Source organism: Heptranchias perlo, chromosome X, assembly GCF_035084215.1.
Source record: "Heptranchias perlo isolate sHepPer1 chromosome X, sHepPer1.hap1, whole genome shotgun sequence".
Taxonomy (NCBI): domain Eukaryota; kingdom Metazoa; phylum Chordata; class Chondrichthyes; order Hexanchiformes; family Hexanchidae; genus Heptranchias; species Heptranchias perlo.
Window position 1 is genome coordinate 11,266,776 of NC_090370.1, and position 18,370 is coordinate 11,285,145.

The following is an 18,370-nucleotide window of genomic DNA, read 5'->3' on the forward strand; positions in this document are numbered from 1 at the left end:
ATGCACCCTCTCCTCTTCCAAATCTGGTCTACTGAGTGCCCCTGCCCCCTGCTTCAACCACTGGCTACGGAGTCTTCAGTCGCCTCGTCCCTGAACTCTGGAGTTCTCTTGCGAAACCTGCTCGCCTTGCAATGCATCTCCCCACCTTGAGAAACCTCCCTCAACATTTTCCTGGAGAGCAAGAAAAGGAAGCGGGATCAGTGCCGAATCCAAGCACATTAAACATCTCCCAGCCAGGCAGGCGGTGAAGGGAGGCCTAGCGTTACATGAAGCAGCAAGTCTAGCATGGTAGAGGTGAGTCAAGTGGCTTCCCGGCCTACTCTGAGTACCAGTGCTCTTTCATTGCAGTTATGGCCACACAGCATGTGCCTCCCAAACATCCCACTGATTTTGCACAGTTTTCCTTCATTTATCAGGAATATGCCATTAGGCAGTGTTCACCTAGAATGTGTCCACACTATTGTAACAATTCATTTAGGAAACTGCAACAATCACACCAACCTGCATTTATATAGCGCCTTTAATGCAATAAAACGTCCCAAGGCGCTTCACAGGAACGATTATCAAACAAAATTTGACACCAAGCCACATAAGGAGATATTAGGACAGGTGACCAAAAGCTTGGTCAAAGAGGTAGGTTTTAAGGAGCGTCTTAAAGGAGGAGAGAGAGGTAGAGAGGCGGAGAGGTTTAGGGAGGGAATTCCAGAGCTTAGGGCCTAGGCAGCTGAAGGCACGGCCGCCAATGGTGGAGTGTTGAAAATCAGGGATGCGCAAGAGGCCAGAATTGGAGATTGCAGAGATCTCGGAGGGTTGTAGGGCTGGAGGAGGTTACAGAGATAGAGAGAGGCGAGACCATGGAGAGATTTGTGTTAGAAGCCAGTTCGAGAGAACTTAAAGGGGAAGGAAAGTCTGAAGGTAGTAATTTGTGTTCAAAATACTCCCCCTCCATTTTCTTTCCCCTTTGAATTCAATCCACACCTTCCAACTCTCACTGATCTTGTGCATAAAACCAGCATTCTCTCTCACAAGATAATCAGATAGACACAGATGAGAAAGGCCACTCGGCCTATCCTAACTTATTGATCTACAAAGAGCCTACAGCACCCACCCCCCAACCGCAGTCACATCATTCAGCTGCTTCTCAAATGATTTGGCTCCATTACTCTATCTGGAAGTCTATTCACAGAGTGTTGATCACTCTGTGTGAACAAGAACTTTCTGGTATCAGTCCTAAATTTACCTTTTACTAGCTCGAACCTTGCCCTACTGTGACCTCTTGTCCTGGTGTAAGATTTCAGTTTGAAGGACTGTTCCAGATCTATTTTTACTATGTTATTTATTACCTTATATGTCTCTATGAGGTCACCTCTCAGTCGCCTCCTTTCAAGGCTGAATGGTCCAAGTTTCTCCGATCTTTCCTAATAATCCATCCTCTGACACCATGGGTTCAAACTCTTGGCTCTTCCCTGTTCCACCTCCAGAGCTTGTATGTCTCTCCTGTGCCTCAGTAACCAGAACTGGACAAGGTGGTCAAGATGGGGCCTGACCAGAGCTCTGTAGAGTTCGAGTATAACTCCCTCTGACTTCAATTCTACTGTTTTAACAACCTCATGATTTAGCGTTGGAGGGTTTTCCCAAGACTCACTGTCAGGCGTTCAGAAAACAAACCTTGGTCTCAGCTGATCAATCAATAGTTAACATGCACTGAAAAGAGTGAAGCTGAGCTATGAAAGCAAGTAGGAAAGAAAAAGGAAGAAAGACTTTCATTTCTATAGCGTCTTTCACGACCACAGGGCGTCCCAAAGCGCTTTACAGCCAATGAAGTACTTTTTTGAAGTGTAGTCACTGTTGTAATGTAGGAAACGTGGCAGCCAATTTGCGCACAGCAAGCTCCCAAAACAGCAATGAGTAAATGACCAGATGACCTGTTTTCTTTTTAGTGATGTTGGTTGAGGGATAAATATTGGCCCCAGGACACTGAGAAGAACTCCCCTGCTCTTCTTCCAAAAAGTGCCACCTGAGAGGGCAGACAGGTTAACATCTCATCCGAAAGACAGCACCTCCGACAGTGCAGCACTCCCTCGGTACTGCAGTGAATAAATTAACCATCGTCATCTCAACTACAGCGAGAAAAGAAATTCACACTGCGCGGGTTTCACTTACCTGGTTGTCATGGTGAATTGCTTTGGAGACATAGGCAGCCCGCCTGCTGCTTACTATTGCTGCCAGTACTTCGCAATTAGTTGCATGTAGTGGGAATTGCGCTGTCTATAGTTCCTGATTCCAAAGGGCTACATTCCTCTTAAGCTGTTCCCTCTTAAGTGCAGTAACCTGGGGGGAAAAAAAACAAGAAATAACATGAGATAAAATCTATATTTAAAAGTATTTATTTCTTATTTATTCACCTCTTGCCCTATGTTAGTCTGTACCACTCAGCCTATCACAGCTTATTGATCCATCTCATTTGTTGTTCGTGGGATCTTGCTGTGTGCAAATGGGCTGCTGTGTTCCCCTGCCTTACAACAGTGGCTACACTTCAAAAGTACTTAATTGGTTGTAAAACATTTGGGACGTCCTGAGGCCGTGAAAGGAGATATATAAATGCAATTTCTCTCTTCTATTTCACTGGGCAGTTGCATTTACCAAGTGAGCCCTGTATACATTGGAGTTTAGAAGAATGAGAGGTGATCTTATTGAAACATATAAGATCCTGAGGGGACTAGAAGGGGTAGATGCTGAGGGGATGTTTCCCCTTGTGGGAGAGACTAGAACTAGGGGCCGCAGTTTAAAAATAAGGGGTCTCCCATTTAAGACGGAGATGAGGAGAATTTTTTTCTCTCTGAGGGTCGTGAGTCTGTGGAGCTCCCTTCCCCAGAGAGCGGTGGAGGCAGGGGCATTGAATATTTTTAAGGCTGAGTTAGATAGATTCCTGATTGACAAGAGAGTCAAAGGTTATAGTAGGTAGACGGGAAAGTAGGGTTGAGGTCACAATCAGATCAGCCATGATCTTATCAAATGGCAGAGCAGGCTCGAGGGGCCGAATGGCCTACTCCTGCTCTTAATTCGTATGTTCGTATTGACTGGAATCTTTCTGAAAATATATTGGGTGTATACTGGCAGCATTTTGTGTGTAAACAGGAGCTTAGGAATGCTTTGCAGCTTAAGTGGTTTGTAAGCTAAATTCGAGGCTCACAAGATCCAAGAGGAATTTAGCACTATAGAAATCAATAGGAAAGGTTATTCGATAACTCAGCAAGATTACCCAGCGTGTAGCTGAGCCACACAAACTAGGAAGGTTCCAGGAGCATCTGTCCTGAGTCAGCTGATCTCAGCGGGTGGGGAGCAGTAAGGGTCCTAACAATTAATTTCAGCTCTCCTGGGCCAGGGAGGGGGAAAATTGGTTCAGGGTTCCCTTTCCTGTTATCAAGTGATCCCTGCTGGAGGTAGAGCATGTGAGGATGTGAGGGCAGGATCGAGGTTATTCCTAGCAAGAGTCAGCACTTTCCGGAGTGGGAGAGAGGAGAGAACAAATAAACTTAAAACAAAGAGAAGTCAATCGGAAAAAACCTGGACATGATTTAGCCTAAAGTGCAATTTACTTTTGTCTGACTAACTCCTGATTGGCGTTGCTCCTGCATCCTCTCCCTCCTTCTTTTCCCCTGACTCCCCTCCCCCACTGCCTCCCATGACTGAACATCCTCTTTCTGCTAATAAAGGAAGAGGAATCTGACCCAGAGACGTTCCTGATGGAATTTCAGGACTACAGACAGGAGGCTGAATCCAAATGCGTTTAACCTTTCTGATAATCCAAAATCAGATTAAAGTGGTTTTGGAAAATGAAAAGAAATACAGTTCACACGCAAAGGTTCAAAGCTCCTCTCTGTTGCCAATTCTGCCAAATGGTTGGTTGACAGGAGCTCTGCGTTCCCAGAGTGGCACTGATACTTTAGCTTTCATCTTTATTCGTCCCATTTCCCATCCACTCCTGAAGGCACTAGGTTCTCATTGCATTGGGCACCAGCAGCTGCCCCATACCTTGCCCATTCTTCAAGTCCGAGTTAGCTGAATGTGACGTTCTGTTGTCAGCATATTTTACTTTGCGTTTTTTTTTGCATGACGACTTATACACTTTATATTAAGCGGGGGGACATCACAACCAACCCTGCTGCTATAATCGCCTGGCATCCACACACATTCCCTTCCCAGGAGGGCTCGTTGGACAGCAATCAGGAGTGGGGCCCCTTGGCTGAGATCAGAGAACTCATTAGATACTTTTATATTTCGGTTTGCCATCGGGCGACTGTCTCTGTCGGCCTGCTGGGTTCTGCTGTGTGACAGGGAGACCTGATTGAAGAGGAGGTGCAGATACCTAGGACGAGCTCCCCACCATTAACTCGTGTGACAAGAGGAACTTGACCTGAAGCCTGATTTCAAGAGCTATATTTTCGTGGGCCTGCAGTGCCAGTGGTACCTTGTAGGTCGGGTCATTTGTATTTAGAGATGCAGCCAACATAGAAAGAATCATATACCCACCACCAGCTGCACTCCTCGAATGCAAAAGCTCATCGCAGGCACTTTATTTGAGTCCTCCCACTGTCCTGGCCAACATTTATCCCTCAGCCGACAACACCAAAAACAGATTTAACTGGTCATTTATTTACATCTGTTTGTGGGATCTCGCTGTGCGCAAATTGCTGCGTTTCCCTACATAACCACAGTGAAGACACTTCGACAGTCTTTTATTGGTCACAAAGCCTTTTGGGGTGCCCTGAGGCACTATCTAAATACAAATGCAAGTTCTTTCACTAACATATTAAGTACACAGTCTTCTGTTAATGCATGCTGAGTCCGAGCATAACTCTGATCCAAGCATAAAATTTGTTGGGACTAATCATTTTTCCGTTATCTGAATATTGCTGATGACACTGTGCTTTGCTGCACTATCCATGTCCAAGCATAACATTCCCCTCAATTAGGCTCTCAGCGCACCAGATATTATCAATCTATTGTTTCATTTCAGCTAAAGCTAGCTAATGTTTCAGTCTTAGCCTTTCTTGTGAAAGATGACTTTTGTTTTCTCATTTATTTGCTCCAATTTTCTCCCCTCCTCCCCTGCGGGGACTGACTCTTGTTGGGGTAACAGTTCCACAAAAAACAACGTTTCTCCACCAACTTGCTCAGGTGGCCACTCACAGGAACTTAGGAATTATACAGTTGTATAAAGCTCTGGTCAGACCGCATCTGCAGTACTGCGTTCAGTCCTGGGCACTGCCCTCATGAAGGATATATTGGCCTTGGAGGGGGCGCAGCGTAGATTCACCAGAATGATACCGGGGCTAAAAGGGTTAAATTATGAGGACAGGTTGCACAGACTAGACTTGTATTCCCTCGAGTGTAGAAGATTAAGGGGTGATCTAATTGAGGTGTTTAAGATAATTATATGATTTGATAGGGTAGATAGTGAGAAACTATTTCCTCTGGTGGGGGGAATCCAGAAAAGGGGGCATAACCTTAAAATTAGAGCTAGGCCGTTCAGGGGTGATGTCAGGAAGCACTTCTTCACACAAAGGGGAGTGGGAATCTGGAACTCTCCGCCCCTCCTCCCAAAAATCTGTTGAGGCTGGGGGTCAAATGAAAATTTCAAACCTGAGATTGATAGATTTTTGTTGGGTAAGGGTATTAAGGGTTACGGAACCAAGGCGGGTAGATGGAGTTAGGATACAGATCAGCCATGATCTAATTGAATGGTGGAACAGACTCGAGGGGCTGAATGGCCTCCTACTGTTCCTATATTCCAATGTTCCTATTTTCCTAGACGAAAAAAGACCAAGTCCATCCAGTTCGCCTTCTACCATCTTGGTAGTCACATGATACAATGATAATGGAGTTGTTGACTAATGATGGCAATCAATCTCTATCAATGAGTCTACAGCAGACCCAGACATGAGGCGAGGGGAACCCCCCAGCGGTGGAGACCATCGGTCCAAAGTCACCTGTTCCTCCCAAGAATGCTGCACTTCCCACATCATGTATCTTCGTGTGCGAGGCTAGATAGTGAGTGATGGCATGCAATTCGACCAGGGGTGTGGGGTAAATCACACTTGAGCCTGATCCTGCCCTCACCTGACATCTATATACATGTACTTTCGAATAGGGTCATTGGATCGTGATCAGGAGAGCGAACCCTGGCTAATTTCCCCCCCGGGATGCTGTGGTCAACGGTAATGGGTCCTTCTGCCTCCCCGGCTGAGATCAGGTCATTCAGCTCAGACCTTCGTTGTCCGTATGGCTCAGTATCACAGCTGGCAGTGCATTTACCCACTGAGCCACCAGATGCCTGGGAGCCTGTTTATTTATTTTTACATACAGAAATTTCATCTAATTTTTTGCAGTTGTTTAACTGAGGCTCCGTTGCTGAAGAAGTCTGACCCTTTCAAAGAGCCGGCACAGGCACGATGGGCCAAATGGCCTCCTTCTGTGCTGTATCATTCTGTGAAGTCAGAAACAAGCAGCTGATCTATTCAATATCCAGCTGTGGACCCTGTTGCACGCTTGATATCTCCAGCCGAATCCAGCTGCAACACTCCTTCCCGCCCTACTCCCCAGGTACATAGGAACATAGGAACAGGAGTAGGCCATTCAGCCCCTCGTGCCTGCTCCGCCATTTGATAAGATCATGGCTGATCTGTAATCTAACTCCATATCCCTGCCTTTGGCCCATATCCCTTAATAACTTTGGTTGCCAAAAAGCTATCTATCTCAGATTTAAATTTAGCAATTGAGCTAGTATCAATTGCCGTTTGCAGAAGAGAGTTCCAAACTTCTACAACCCTTTGTGTGTAGAAATGTTTTCTAATCTCGCTCCTGAAAGGTCTGGCTCTAATTTTTAGACTGTGCCCCCTACTCCTAAAATCCCCAACCAGCGGAAATAGTTTCTCTCCATCCACCCTATCTGTTCCCCTTAATATCTTATAAACTTCGATCAGATCACCCCTTAACCTTCGAAACTCTAGAGAATACAACCCCAATTTGTGTAATCTCTCCTCGTAACTTAACCCTTGAAGTCCGGGTATCATTCTAGTAAACCTACGCTTCACTCCCTCCAAGGCCAATATGTCCTTCCGAAGGTGCGGTGCCCAGAACTGCGGTGTAGTTCTATCGTGGGCAACTGCTTACCCTTCTGCCCCGCGGAAAGGCAGCACTGGGCAGGATACAGTAACGACGACTGCAGCATTTTGACAACAAATGTTCATCACGGAACATTCACTCCCCTTTCTCCAGATTTGGATCTTCCTTGCTTGTGTACGACTCAGAAACAGCTGATACTTCCATGCAATAACAATCATCTTCCCCATCTAGTTTCCTCCTCTCCTCTCCTGAAGGCACTGGTTGAAGTATGGCTTTCGAAGCCACCCTCTGCTATCTGGCCCAAGCATAAGCCTAAACAATAAATGTCAGCACGATATTCAACCATGGGGGACGCCACACCCTAGTCCGTTGTCAGTTGTAAAAATCTGGTTTGGAATGGGATTGAAGGATATATAGGCCCGAATAGGCAGAGTTTCTATACAAAAGCCAGGGTTTTTAGGAACAGCAAAAGCTATTAGATACCAAAGGCCCATCCCACTGCCACCCTCGCCCCTTATCACATCCTTCAATCCCTTCCTTCTCCAGAAACACATCAAATTATCTTATCACATATGTTTGATGTTGTTTGGTAAACTACTTTGGTAAAAGAAACCAAGTTACATAGAATTACAGCACAGAAACAGGCCATTCGGCCCAACAGATCCATGCCGGTGTTTATGCTCCACATGAGCCTCCTCCCACTCCTCTTCATCTAACCCTATCAACATAACTTTCTATTCCTTTCTCCCTCATATGTTTATCTAGCTTCCTCTTAAATGCATCTCTGCTATTCGCCTCAACTACTCCTTGTGGTAATGAGTTCTACATTCTAACCGCACTCTGGGTAAAGAAGTTTCTCCTGAATTCCTTATGGGATTGCACAAAAGGCTTTAATAGTGAGTACTTAATGTGCTTTCATCAGAACCTCAACTGTATGCCTGCAGCTTCGTATTGGGGTCCTCAAACTATACTGTGGGAAAAGAACATAAGAAATAGGAGCAGGAGTAGGCCACCCGGCCCCTCGAGCCTGCTCCGCCATTCAATCAGATCATGGCTGATCTTCAACCTCAACTCCACTTTCCCGCCCGATCCCCATATCCCTTGATTCCCCTAGAGTCAATTGTATTCCAGCACAATCTGTAACCTCATGGCCCGACATATTCCTCACTCTACCATTACCAACAAGCCAGGGGATCAACCCTGGTTCAATGAGGAGTGTAGAAGAGCATGCCAGGAGCAGCAGCAGGCGTACCGAAAAATGAGGTGCCAACCTGGTGAAGCTACAACTCAGGACTACATGCATGCTAAACAGCGGAAGCAATATGCTATAGACAGAGCTAAGCGATTCCACAACCAACGGATCAGATCAAAGTTCTGCAGTCCTGCCACATCCAGTCGTGAATGGTGGTGGACAATTAAATAACTAACGGGAGGAGGAGCTCTGTAAACATCCCCATCCTCAATGATGGCGGAGTCCAGCACGTGAGTGCAAAATACAAGGCTGAAGCGTTTGCAACCATCTTCAGCCAGAAGTGCCGAGTGGATGATCCATCTCGGCCTCCTCCCGATATCCCCACCGTCACAGAAGCCAGTCTTCAGCCAATTCGATTCACTCCACGTGATATCAAGAAACGGCTGAGTGCACTGGATACAGCAAAGGCTATGGGCCCTGACAACATCCCGGCTGTAGTGCTGAAGACTTGTGCTCCAGAGCTAGCCTCTAGCCAAGCTGTTCCAGTACAGCTACAACACTGGCATCTACCCGACAATGTGGAAAATTGCCCAGGTATGTCCTGTCCACAAAAAGCAGGACAGATCCAATCTGGCCAATTACCACCCCATCAGTCTACTCTCAATCATCAGCAAAGTGATGGAAGGTGTCGTCGACAGTGCTATCAAGTGGCACTTACTCACCAATAACCTGCTCACCGATGCTCAGTTTGGGTTCCGCCAGGACCACTCGGCTCCAGACCTCGTTATAGCCTTGGTCCAAACATGGATAAAAGAGCAGAATTCCAGAGGTGAGGTGAGAGTGACTGCCCTTGACATCAAGGCAGCATTTGGCCGAGTGTAGCACCAAGGAGCCCTAGTAAAATTGAAGTCAATGGGAATCCGGGGGAAAACTCTCCAGTGGCTGGAGTCATACCTAGCACAAAGAAAGATGGTAGTGGTTGTTGGAGGCCAATCATCTCAGCCCCAGGACATTGCTGCAGGAGTTCCTCAGGGCAGTGTCCTAGGCCCAACCATCTTCAGCTGCTTCATCAATGACCTTCCCTTCATCATAAGGTCAGAAATGGGGATGTTCGCTGATGATTGCACAGTGTTCAGTTCCATTTGCAACCCCTCAGATAATGAAGCAGTCCATGCCCACATGCAGCAAGACCTGGACAACATCCAGGCTTGGGATGACAAGTGGCAAGTAACATTCGCGCCAGACAAGTGCCAGGCAATGATCATCTCCAACAAGAGAGAGTCTAACCGCCTCCCCTTGACAATCAACGGCATTACCATCGCCAAATCCCCCACCATCAATATCCTGGGGGTCACCACTGACCAGAACTGGACCAGCCACAACTACTGTTGGTACAAGAGCGGATCAGAGGCTGGGTATTCTGTGGCGAGTGACTCACCTCCTGACTCCCCAAAGGCTTTCCACCATCTACAAGGCACAAGTCAGGAGTGTGATGGAATACTCTCCACTTGCCTGGATGAGTGCAGCTCCAACAACACTCAAGAAGCTCGACACTATCCAGGACAAAGCAGCCCGCTTGATTGGCACCCCATCCACCACCCTAAACATTCACTCCCTTCACCACCAGCGCACCATCGCTGCAGTGTGTACCATCTACAGGATGCATTGCAGCAACTCGCCAAGGCTTCTTCGACAGCACCTCCCAAACCTGCGACCTCTACCACCTAGAAGGGCAAGAGCAGCAGGTACATGGGAACAACACCCCCTGCACGTTCCCCTCCAAGTCACACACCATCCTGACTTGGAAATATATCGCCGTTCCTTCATCGTCGCTGGGTCAAAATCCTGGAACTCCCTTCCTAACAGCACTGTGGGAGAACCGTCACCACACGGACTGCAGCGGTTCAAGAAGGCGGCTCACCACCACCTTCTCAAGGGCAATGAGGGATGGGCAATAAATGTCGGCCTCGCCAGCGACGCCCACATCCCATGAACAAATAAAAAAAACTCCAAAAATCTATCTATCGCTGTCTTGAATATTCTCAATGACTCAGCATCCACGGCCCTCTGGGGTAGAGAATTCCAAAGATTCACAACCCTCTGAGTGAAGAAATTCCTCCTCATCTCAGTCTTGAATGGCCGACCTCTTATCCTGTGACTATGCCCTCTAGTGGCCTTAATTGCAAGGGGCAACAACCCCTCAGAATCTTATATGTTTCAATGAGATCACCTCTCATTCTTTTAAACTCCAGAGAGTATGGACCCATTCTACTCAACCTCTCCTCATAGAACAACCCTCTCGTCCCAGGAATTAATCTAGTGAACCTTCGTTGTACCCCCTCTAAGGCAAGTTTATCCTTCTTTAGATAAGGAGACCAAAACTGTACGCAGTACTCCGGTACTACATTACACTCGATTCTTTCATTCAAGTCATTAATATAGATTGTAAATAGCTGAGGCCCAAGCACTGATCCTTGCGGTACCCCACTAGTTACAGCCTGCCAACTTGAGAATGACCCGTTTATCCCTGCTCTCTGTTTTCTGTCCATTAACCAATCCTCTATCCATGCTAACATATTACCCCCAACCCCATGAGCCCTTATCTTGCGTAACAACCTTTTATTTGGCATCTTATCGAATGCCTTTTGAAAATCCAAATATGCTACATCCACTGGTTCCCCTTTATCTACCCTGCCAGTCACGTCCTCAAAAAACTCTAATAATTTTGTCAAACTCGATTTCCCTTTCATAAAACCACGTTGACTCTGCCTAATCATATTATGATTTTCTAAGTGTCCTGTTACCACTTCCTTAATAATGGATTCCAGCATTTTCCCGACGACTGATGTCAGGCTAACTGGCCTGTAGTTCCCTGTTTTCTCTCTCCCTCCTTTCTTGAATAGCGGGGTTACATTTGCTACCTTCCAATCCACTGGGACCATTCTAGAATCTAGGGAATTTTGGAAGAACAAAACCAATGCATCCACTATCTCTGCAGCCACTTCTTTTAGAACCCTCGGATGTAGGCCATCAGATACTCACTTAATGTGTTCATCTGAAATTCCTGTCTCCACTAAACTAAGCTGTTTATTTTAAATGAATTTTCATCTCCGCTAAAATAATGAAGAGAGGAATTTCAGACAAAACAAAAGAAAGAACTTGCATTTATATAGCACCTTTCACGGCCTCAGGATATCCCAAAGCGCTTTACAGCCAATGAAATTCTTTTGACATGTAGTCACAATTGTAATATAGGAAACAATTTGTGCACAGCAAGGTCGCACAAACAGTAATAGAATAAATTACCATATCATCTGCTTTAGGTGTTGGTTAAGGGATAAATGTTGGCCAGGACAACTTCCTGCTCTTTGAATAGTGCCATGGGATCTTTTATATCCACCTGAGAGGGCAGATGGGGCTTTGAAAGACAGCACCTCCAACAGCACAACACTCCCTCAGAGGTGCTAGTCTAGATTTCATACTCAAGTCTCAGGAGTGGGACTTGAACCCACAATCTTCTGACTCAGAGGTGAGAGTGCTACTGACTAAGCCACAGCTAATACTTGTGAAATATTCATATCCTGTTATCCCACAGCGTAATTTCAGGGCTAAGGCACTTGAAGGCCACTGCAAATCCAAATCTACTTTATTTGGTCAGGTAGTCAGATTGGTGTGACTTGCATTTCTGCACGAATCAAGGTGAGGAACGTCGGTCCTGGAAATGTTGAGCACTTTTCCATCTTGGGCACCCACTGGCAGCATCAGGTCCTCCCAGAGGCTGATGATCACATATTCCATGAGACAGGATTACCCCGGTGTTGCTGGGACCATAGAAATGTCACCTGTGGAAAGCAACCCACCAGGACTGAAAACGCAAGTGTCAGCGCAGGTAGATATTGCAGGTCTTTGGGGATTGGGGAGAAATTTTGAAGAACTTTCCTTCAGAAGATCAAACAAGTTGGGTAGATCCCACCATAGGACAGATTCTACATGTGGAAGGAGTGACTTGATAGGTTAAATTATCATTTCTCATTGCAGAAGATGGAGTATTGTGTCCAATTCTGGGCACCGCACTTTAGGAAGGATGTCAAGGTCTTGGAGAGGGTGCAGAGGAAATTTTCTCGAATGGTACCAGGGATGAGGGACATCAGTTATGTGGAGAGACTGGAGAAGCTGGAATTGTTCTCCTTAGAACAGAGAAGGTTAAGGAGAAATTTAATAGAGGTGTTCAAAATTATGAGGGGTTTCCACTGGCAGCAGGGTCGGTAACCAGAGGACACAGGTTTAAGATAATTGGCAAAAGAACCAGAGGCAAGATAAGGAGAATTTTTTTTACGCCGTGAGTTGCCACTTTGGAATGCACTGTCTGAAAGGGCGGTGGAAGCAGATTCAATAATAAATTTCAAAAGGGAATTGGATATATACTTGAAGAGGAAAAATTTGCAGGGCTATGGGGAAAGAGTAGGAGAGTGGGACTACTTGGATAGCTCTTTCAAAGAGCTACGATGGGCACGGCACGATGGGCCAAATGACTTCCATCTGTGATGTATCATTCTATAATAGTCTACGATATCAGTTGGATATATTGTTACGTTGTTATCCGTGGTGTTTAGAAATCCTAAATGTAGGATAACGTTCTAATACATAATTTTATTTTACTCCTTTTTTCATAGGCATCCTGATGCTGGGGAGCCATATATCAGGAGCCTTTAAATATTAATTATGGTGGTTGACTGAAAACCCATTAATGTTTATTATATCAAGAGAGAAGCTACATTTAAAATATTAGATTAAGGCTTCTACAAAAAGATTGATTTTAGAGCAAATTAATATTGGCGAGAAGTTTTTAAAAGAGCCTCGCTGTACTCATGTTAAAGTCCATTGCTGTAACTTGTGGGCCCCACAGATACTCATACCTGCCTATCTAAGAATGTAGTATAGGAATTACTACATTCGAATGACAATCCTTTGTTCAATTTTTAAACTGAGGTGTAAGCCAGTTAAAATAAACAGGTTAACCCCTCCGTTCATCTAGCAGACAGGAATTTGATATAGCTGTGTTAAGTGCCTGTACATTAATATCATAATCAAATATTGCCCAGAATGTGCAGATTGCTGAATATTAGGGTTTTATGAATGACTGCATTAGAATTTTAAACACGTTAAAGTTATTTGCCTTTGTGCCCGAAAATTGTATGTTCATTTCTTTTGTGCGCTCTCCAATTTTAAAGTAATTGATAGAAGGATTAGAGGTGAGCTGAGGAGAAATTTTTTCACCCAGAGGTTGGTGGGGGTTTGGAACTCACTGCCTGAAAGGGTGGTAGAGGCAGAAACCCTCAACTCATTTAAAAGTGCTTGGCTATGCACTTGAAGTGTCGTAACCTACAAGACTACGGACCAAGAGCTGGAAAATGGGATTAAGCTGGATGGCTCTTTTTCGGCCGGCACAGACACGATGGGCCGAATGGGCTCCTTCTGTGCCGTAAATTTCTATGATTCTATTTTCTGCCCTTCTTTTCTTTCCTCAAGGTGATGCCTCCTTCGATGGGGTACAGTTCCACAGTCGCCCTCCAATAGCTCACCTAAGTGGCCGTTGAGTTTTGAGAGTGAGTGTTGACTGGCTACGTGACAGTAAAGGACATTCCAGCTGAGCTCGATGCATCCCCCCACCTAGTGTCCACACACACACACACACACACACAGGCACTTCCAATAGGCACTTCATAGAACCAACAATAGCCCTGATATGCATTCACTGAGAATTGGAAACAAGCGGTCCTGCAACCAGTGTGCAGGCAATTAGGCTGGCCACCCATTTCGAGACCCTCCTGAAAATCACGTCGGGCGGGCATCGGACGGCCAAGGAACGGGTGTTTTTTTCCCATTTTTCAACTGCCAGCTGCCATGTTTACGCTAGGAAAAGGGGCAAGAGGATGTTGAAATTGCCCCTGCAATCTCTCTCCTCAGGTTGCATTGGGATAACAAAAATAGTATTGTTTACTTGCATCATTGCTGCTTATAACAACATATGACTATGGAAGTTACTAAGAATTATTGAGGATCAAGCACTTAATCGATTTATGTAACATTCCAACAACAACTTGCATTTATATAGCGCCTTTAACATAGTAAAATATCCCAAGGCACTTCACAGGAGCGATTATCAAACAAAATTTGACACCGAGCCACATAAGGAGATATTTAGGACAGGTGACCAAAAGCTTGGTCAAAGAGGTAGGTTTTAAGGAGCGTCTTAAAGGAGTAGAGAGAGAGGTAGAGAGGCAGAGAGGTTTAGGGAGGGAATTCCAGAGCTTAGGGCCTAGGCACGGCTGAAGGCACGGCCGCCAATGGTGGAGCGATTAAAATCGGGGATGCGCAAGAGGCCAGAATTGGAGGAACGCAGTTATTGGAGGGTTGTAGGGATGCAGGAGGACGGAGAGTTAGGGAGGGGCTGGATCATGGAAGGATTTGAACATGAGGATGAGAATTTTAAAATCGAGGCATTGGTGGACTGGGAGCCAATGTAGGACAGCGAGCACAGGGGTGTTAACCCGGTTATTTTAATCATTTGGGTCCCAATGAGAGAATACACAGAGGGACGTCAAACAAGCATTAATATTGCCAAGAGTCATTTCTAGGATACACTTTTCACAAGTTATTATCTTGGTTAATTTCATGTTAATTGGCACCATACTGATATTGCTCACCCTCCCCTCCCCCACCACCAAAGAACGAGAAATATGACTCATTTGGAGAATCTGATGATTTCTGACACATATTCACATGCCCCAGTCAATATTTTAGTCTCAAGCTTCTGTCACAGGTCTTTCAGTTCCCCTTCGTCTGAACTCTTCCCGGCTTGTCCATGCTCGGTGCTCATGTACCAGGCATCAGGACGCAACCAATAGAACTCCGTGTGCTGAGGTTTCAACCCTCTCTCAGATTTCACCCGGCGTCACCGAGCGTTACAGATCGACTTATTTTTGGCCGACCCTTACCTCATCGCAAACCGCTATGGTGTTTGGACGCTGAAAAACTCTGCTCAAAGCCGCTATGCGCGTTCTTTTAACAAACGTAAAGAAAGAAATTGGTTACCTCAAAAGAAATCGCGCCGCAAAGCTTTTCCAGCGAAAGTCAGCGGAGTTTTGAACTGAAACAGCCTCGCCTAGGCCGGAGTTTGACCGAGCGTCGTCTCGGTGGTTCTCTTGTCCCCTCTACCCACTCCGTGGCTGCTCCTGGGTCAGTTGAGTGTGCAAGAGTGCCGCATCAGCCCCTGTGAATGGCATTTACTCTGCTGCCTGAAAGCTGCTAAATAAATCCCTGCACTTCCTCTTAATAAATTCTGAAGCGCAGGATGCAGTGATGACAATTCCTGTTCTAGAACTGGCAAGTTATCTGTTGCTTTTTTCACTCTGTGTGCGTGTGTGTGTGTTTTTATTTTAAGAGACGGGCTTTTTCTCCCCTCTCACTCGTACTTCCAGTTGGCGTGAGCGTAAATTGAAAGAAATCTGAATGTTAACTTCGAGCGGTTCCATCTGGGTTTTACACACTTGGAAGATACTTTGATTTCTTACAAAATAGAAAAACAAAATTAAAAAGGAAATCTGAAGTGAAGTCTTTGGTAGGCACTTCCTGTGGAACATAGGAATGTTAGGAACAGGAGGAGGCCATTCAGCCCCTCGGGCCTGCTCCGCCATTCAATTAGATGGCTGATCTGTGTCTTAACTCCATTTACCCACCTTTGCTCCATATCTCTTGATACCCTTACCTAGCAAAAATCTACCAATCTCAGTCTCGAAAGTTCCAATTGACCCCCAGCCTCAACAGCCTTTTGGGGGAGAGAATTCCAGATTTGCACTACCCTTTGTGTGAAAAAGTGCTTCCTGATTTCACCCCTGAACGGCCTAGCTCTAATTTTAAGATTATGCCCTCTTGTTCTGGACTCCCCCATCAGAGGAAATGGTTTCTCTCTCTCGACCCTATTGAATCCTGTTAATATTTTAAACACCTCAATCAGATCTCAATCTCCTATAATGAAGTCTATGGAGCCTGCCCTCTAGTGAAACTGTGTTGCACCCCCTCCAAGGCCAACATATCCTTCCTGAGGTGTAGGTCTGTGGGTGAATGTACCAACAAGCCACATTGCCCAGAAAGTTGCAGGTTCAATCCATGGTCCCTGCTGAGTTAGCTGATCTCAGCTAGGGCAATGGTAGGGGAGCTACACATGGGCTCAATGGCCCTGTGCTGGAGAGGGCAAAAATCAGCCAGACTTCCCCCTCCTACGATGCTATTCAATGACTCCTGCTGGAACGTAGGTGGTAGGTGGGGGCAGCACTAGGCTTGGCACCAAGAGCCTAGGCTCACATAAGTGAGGTACAGGAGGGCATCTGGCACCCATGGAGCAGGAGTCAGTGCCTTCAGGACAGATAGGGAGATATGAAGGGGTTAATAATAACATTCCTTTCTCCGTGCCCCTATGGAGCCATAACTGACAACATACCGTTGTAGCAGATACATTGATGGCACTAAAAGACAAAACAAAAGACTTGCATTTATATAGCGCCTTTCACGACCTCCGGGCGTCCCAAAGCGCTTTACAGCCAATTAAGTACTTTTTGAAGTGTAGTCACTGTTGTAATGTAGGAAACACAGCAGCCAATTTAAACACAGCAAGATCCCACAAACAGCAATGAGATAAATGACCAGATAATCTGTTTTTAGTGATGTTGGTTGTGGGATAAATATTGGCCAGGACACCAGGGAGAACTCCCCTGCTCTTCTTCGAAATAGTGCCACGGGATCTGAGAAAGCAGACAGGGCCTCGGTTAAATGTCTCATCGGAAAGACGGCACCTCTGACAATGCAGCACTCCCTCTGCAGTGGAGTGTCAGCCTGGATTTGGTGCTGAAATCCTAACATTGAATGTGATCAGTTAGCTCCAATTTTAAGTGCTTTTATACACTGCCCTTTTACTCAGCATGCCGCATATGGGCCTCCTTTTAAAATGACAAGTCACAGCCTCACAATTTGTTCATGCACTTTACTATTTATCAGCTGGGGACACTTGAACTGATCGCAGCCTTTGTGAATTCTGGATGGCAATAAACGGTAATACTGTGCAATTGTTCATTGCCTTTAATTTTCAGAAATTGAGGCTGAAAATAATTCATTTTCATTTGCGATTTCTTTAGAGTTTAAGTAGAGGTCAGCTCTAAGAGTTCCATTCCGAGCCTGTGCTGAGTTCGCTGATTGTAGCTGGGCCGGCAGTGGCGAGATTCTAACAGGGCCCACAGTCCCTGGGCTAGGGAGGAGAACCCATCAGCCTGGCCCGAATCATTATTGAGTGACCCCAGCTGGCAAGTGTGCGTGCGAAGACGTCAGATGAAGGTGGGATCGAGCTCGACTGTGATGTCCGCCCCACGCGGTCAAATAGTCTGCAGAGACTCACTGTGAAAATGGTCCACATTAAGGATGGTCAATTAGACACAGTCCCAGAAGGTTGCCCCAGCAACAGTAACCATGTTCAGAAGAGGAGGGGGAAATTGGAAAAATAACTTCGGCTAGGATACATTTGTTCATACTTTACTTAGCATTATGTAGAATCTACAGCACAGAAACAGGCCATTCGGCCCAACTGGTCCATGCTGGCGTTTATACTCCACATGAGCCCTCTCCCACCCTTCATCTAACCCTATCAGCATATCCTTCTATTCCTTTCTCCCTCATGTGTTAATCTAGCTTCCTCTTTTAAATGCATCTGTGCTATTCGCCTCAACTACTCCATGTGATAGCGAGTTCCACATTCTAGCTGCTCTCTTTAATATCACATGGACCTATGCTGGTGAAGTGGACACCCATGGGATGAAAGTCTTCTCTCTTTCTTTTGCTGTGAGGGTTGTCCATGAAATGAGTTTGGGCAGTCTCAACCCAGCTCCTGGCGAGGACTTGTCTGCAGCACAAAACTGACTCTATTGCGGCACTAACTGGCACTGGGTTGGCAATCTCATTCAGAAAGGCCGCGGGATGGCTGGCATGGAAATGAAAAATGTC

At 45.9% G+C, this 18,370-nt stretch overlaps 1 protein-coding gene across 4 annotated transcripts in view; it reads right to left on the reverse strand.

Moving 5' to 3' along the window:
- Window positions 1-18,370, reverse strand: part of LOC137307270 (activin receptor type-1-like) — a 96,620-nt gene that overhangs the window by 50,627 nt on the left and 27,623 nt on the right. For 3 of the 4 annotated variants that reach the window (XM_067976711.1, XM_067976708.1, XM_067976710.1), the window contains one exon: window positions 2,164-2,331. In XM_067976711.1, coding sequence (XP_067832812.1) covers window positions 2,164-2,195 — 32 coding nt within the window. In that variant the 5' untranslated portion in view covers window positions 2,196-2,331. Of the gene's footprint in view, window positions 1-2,163; window positions 2,332-15,415; window positions 15,594-18,370 lie in introns of all 4 variants that reach the window. The other variant, XM_067976709.1, reaches the window with a different exon arrangement.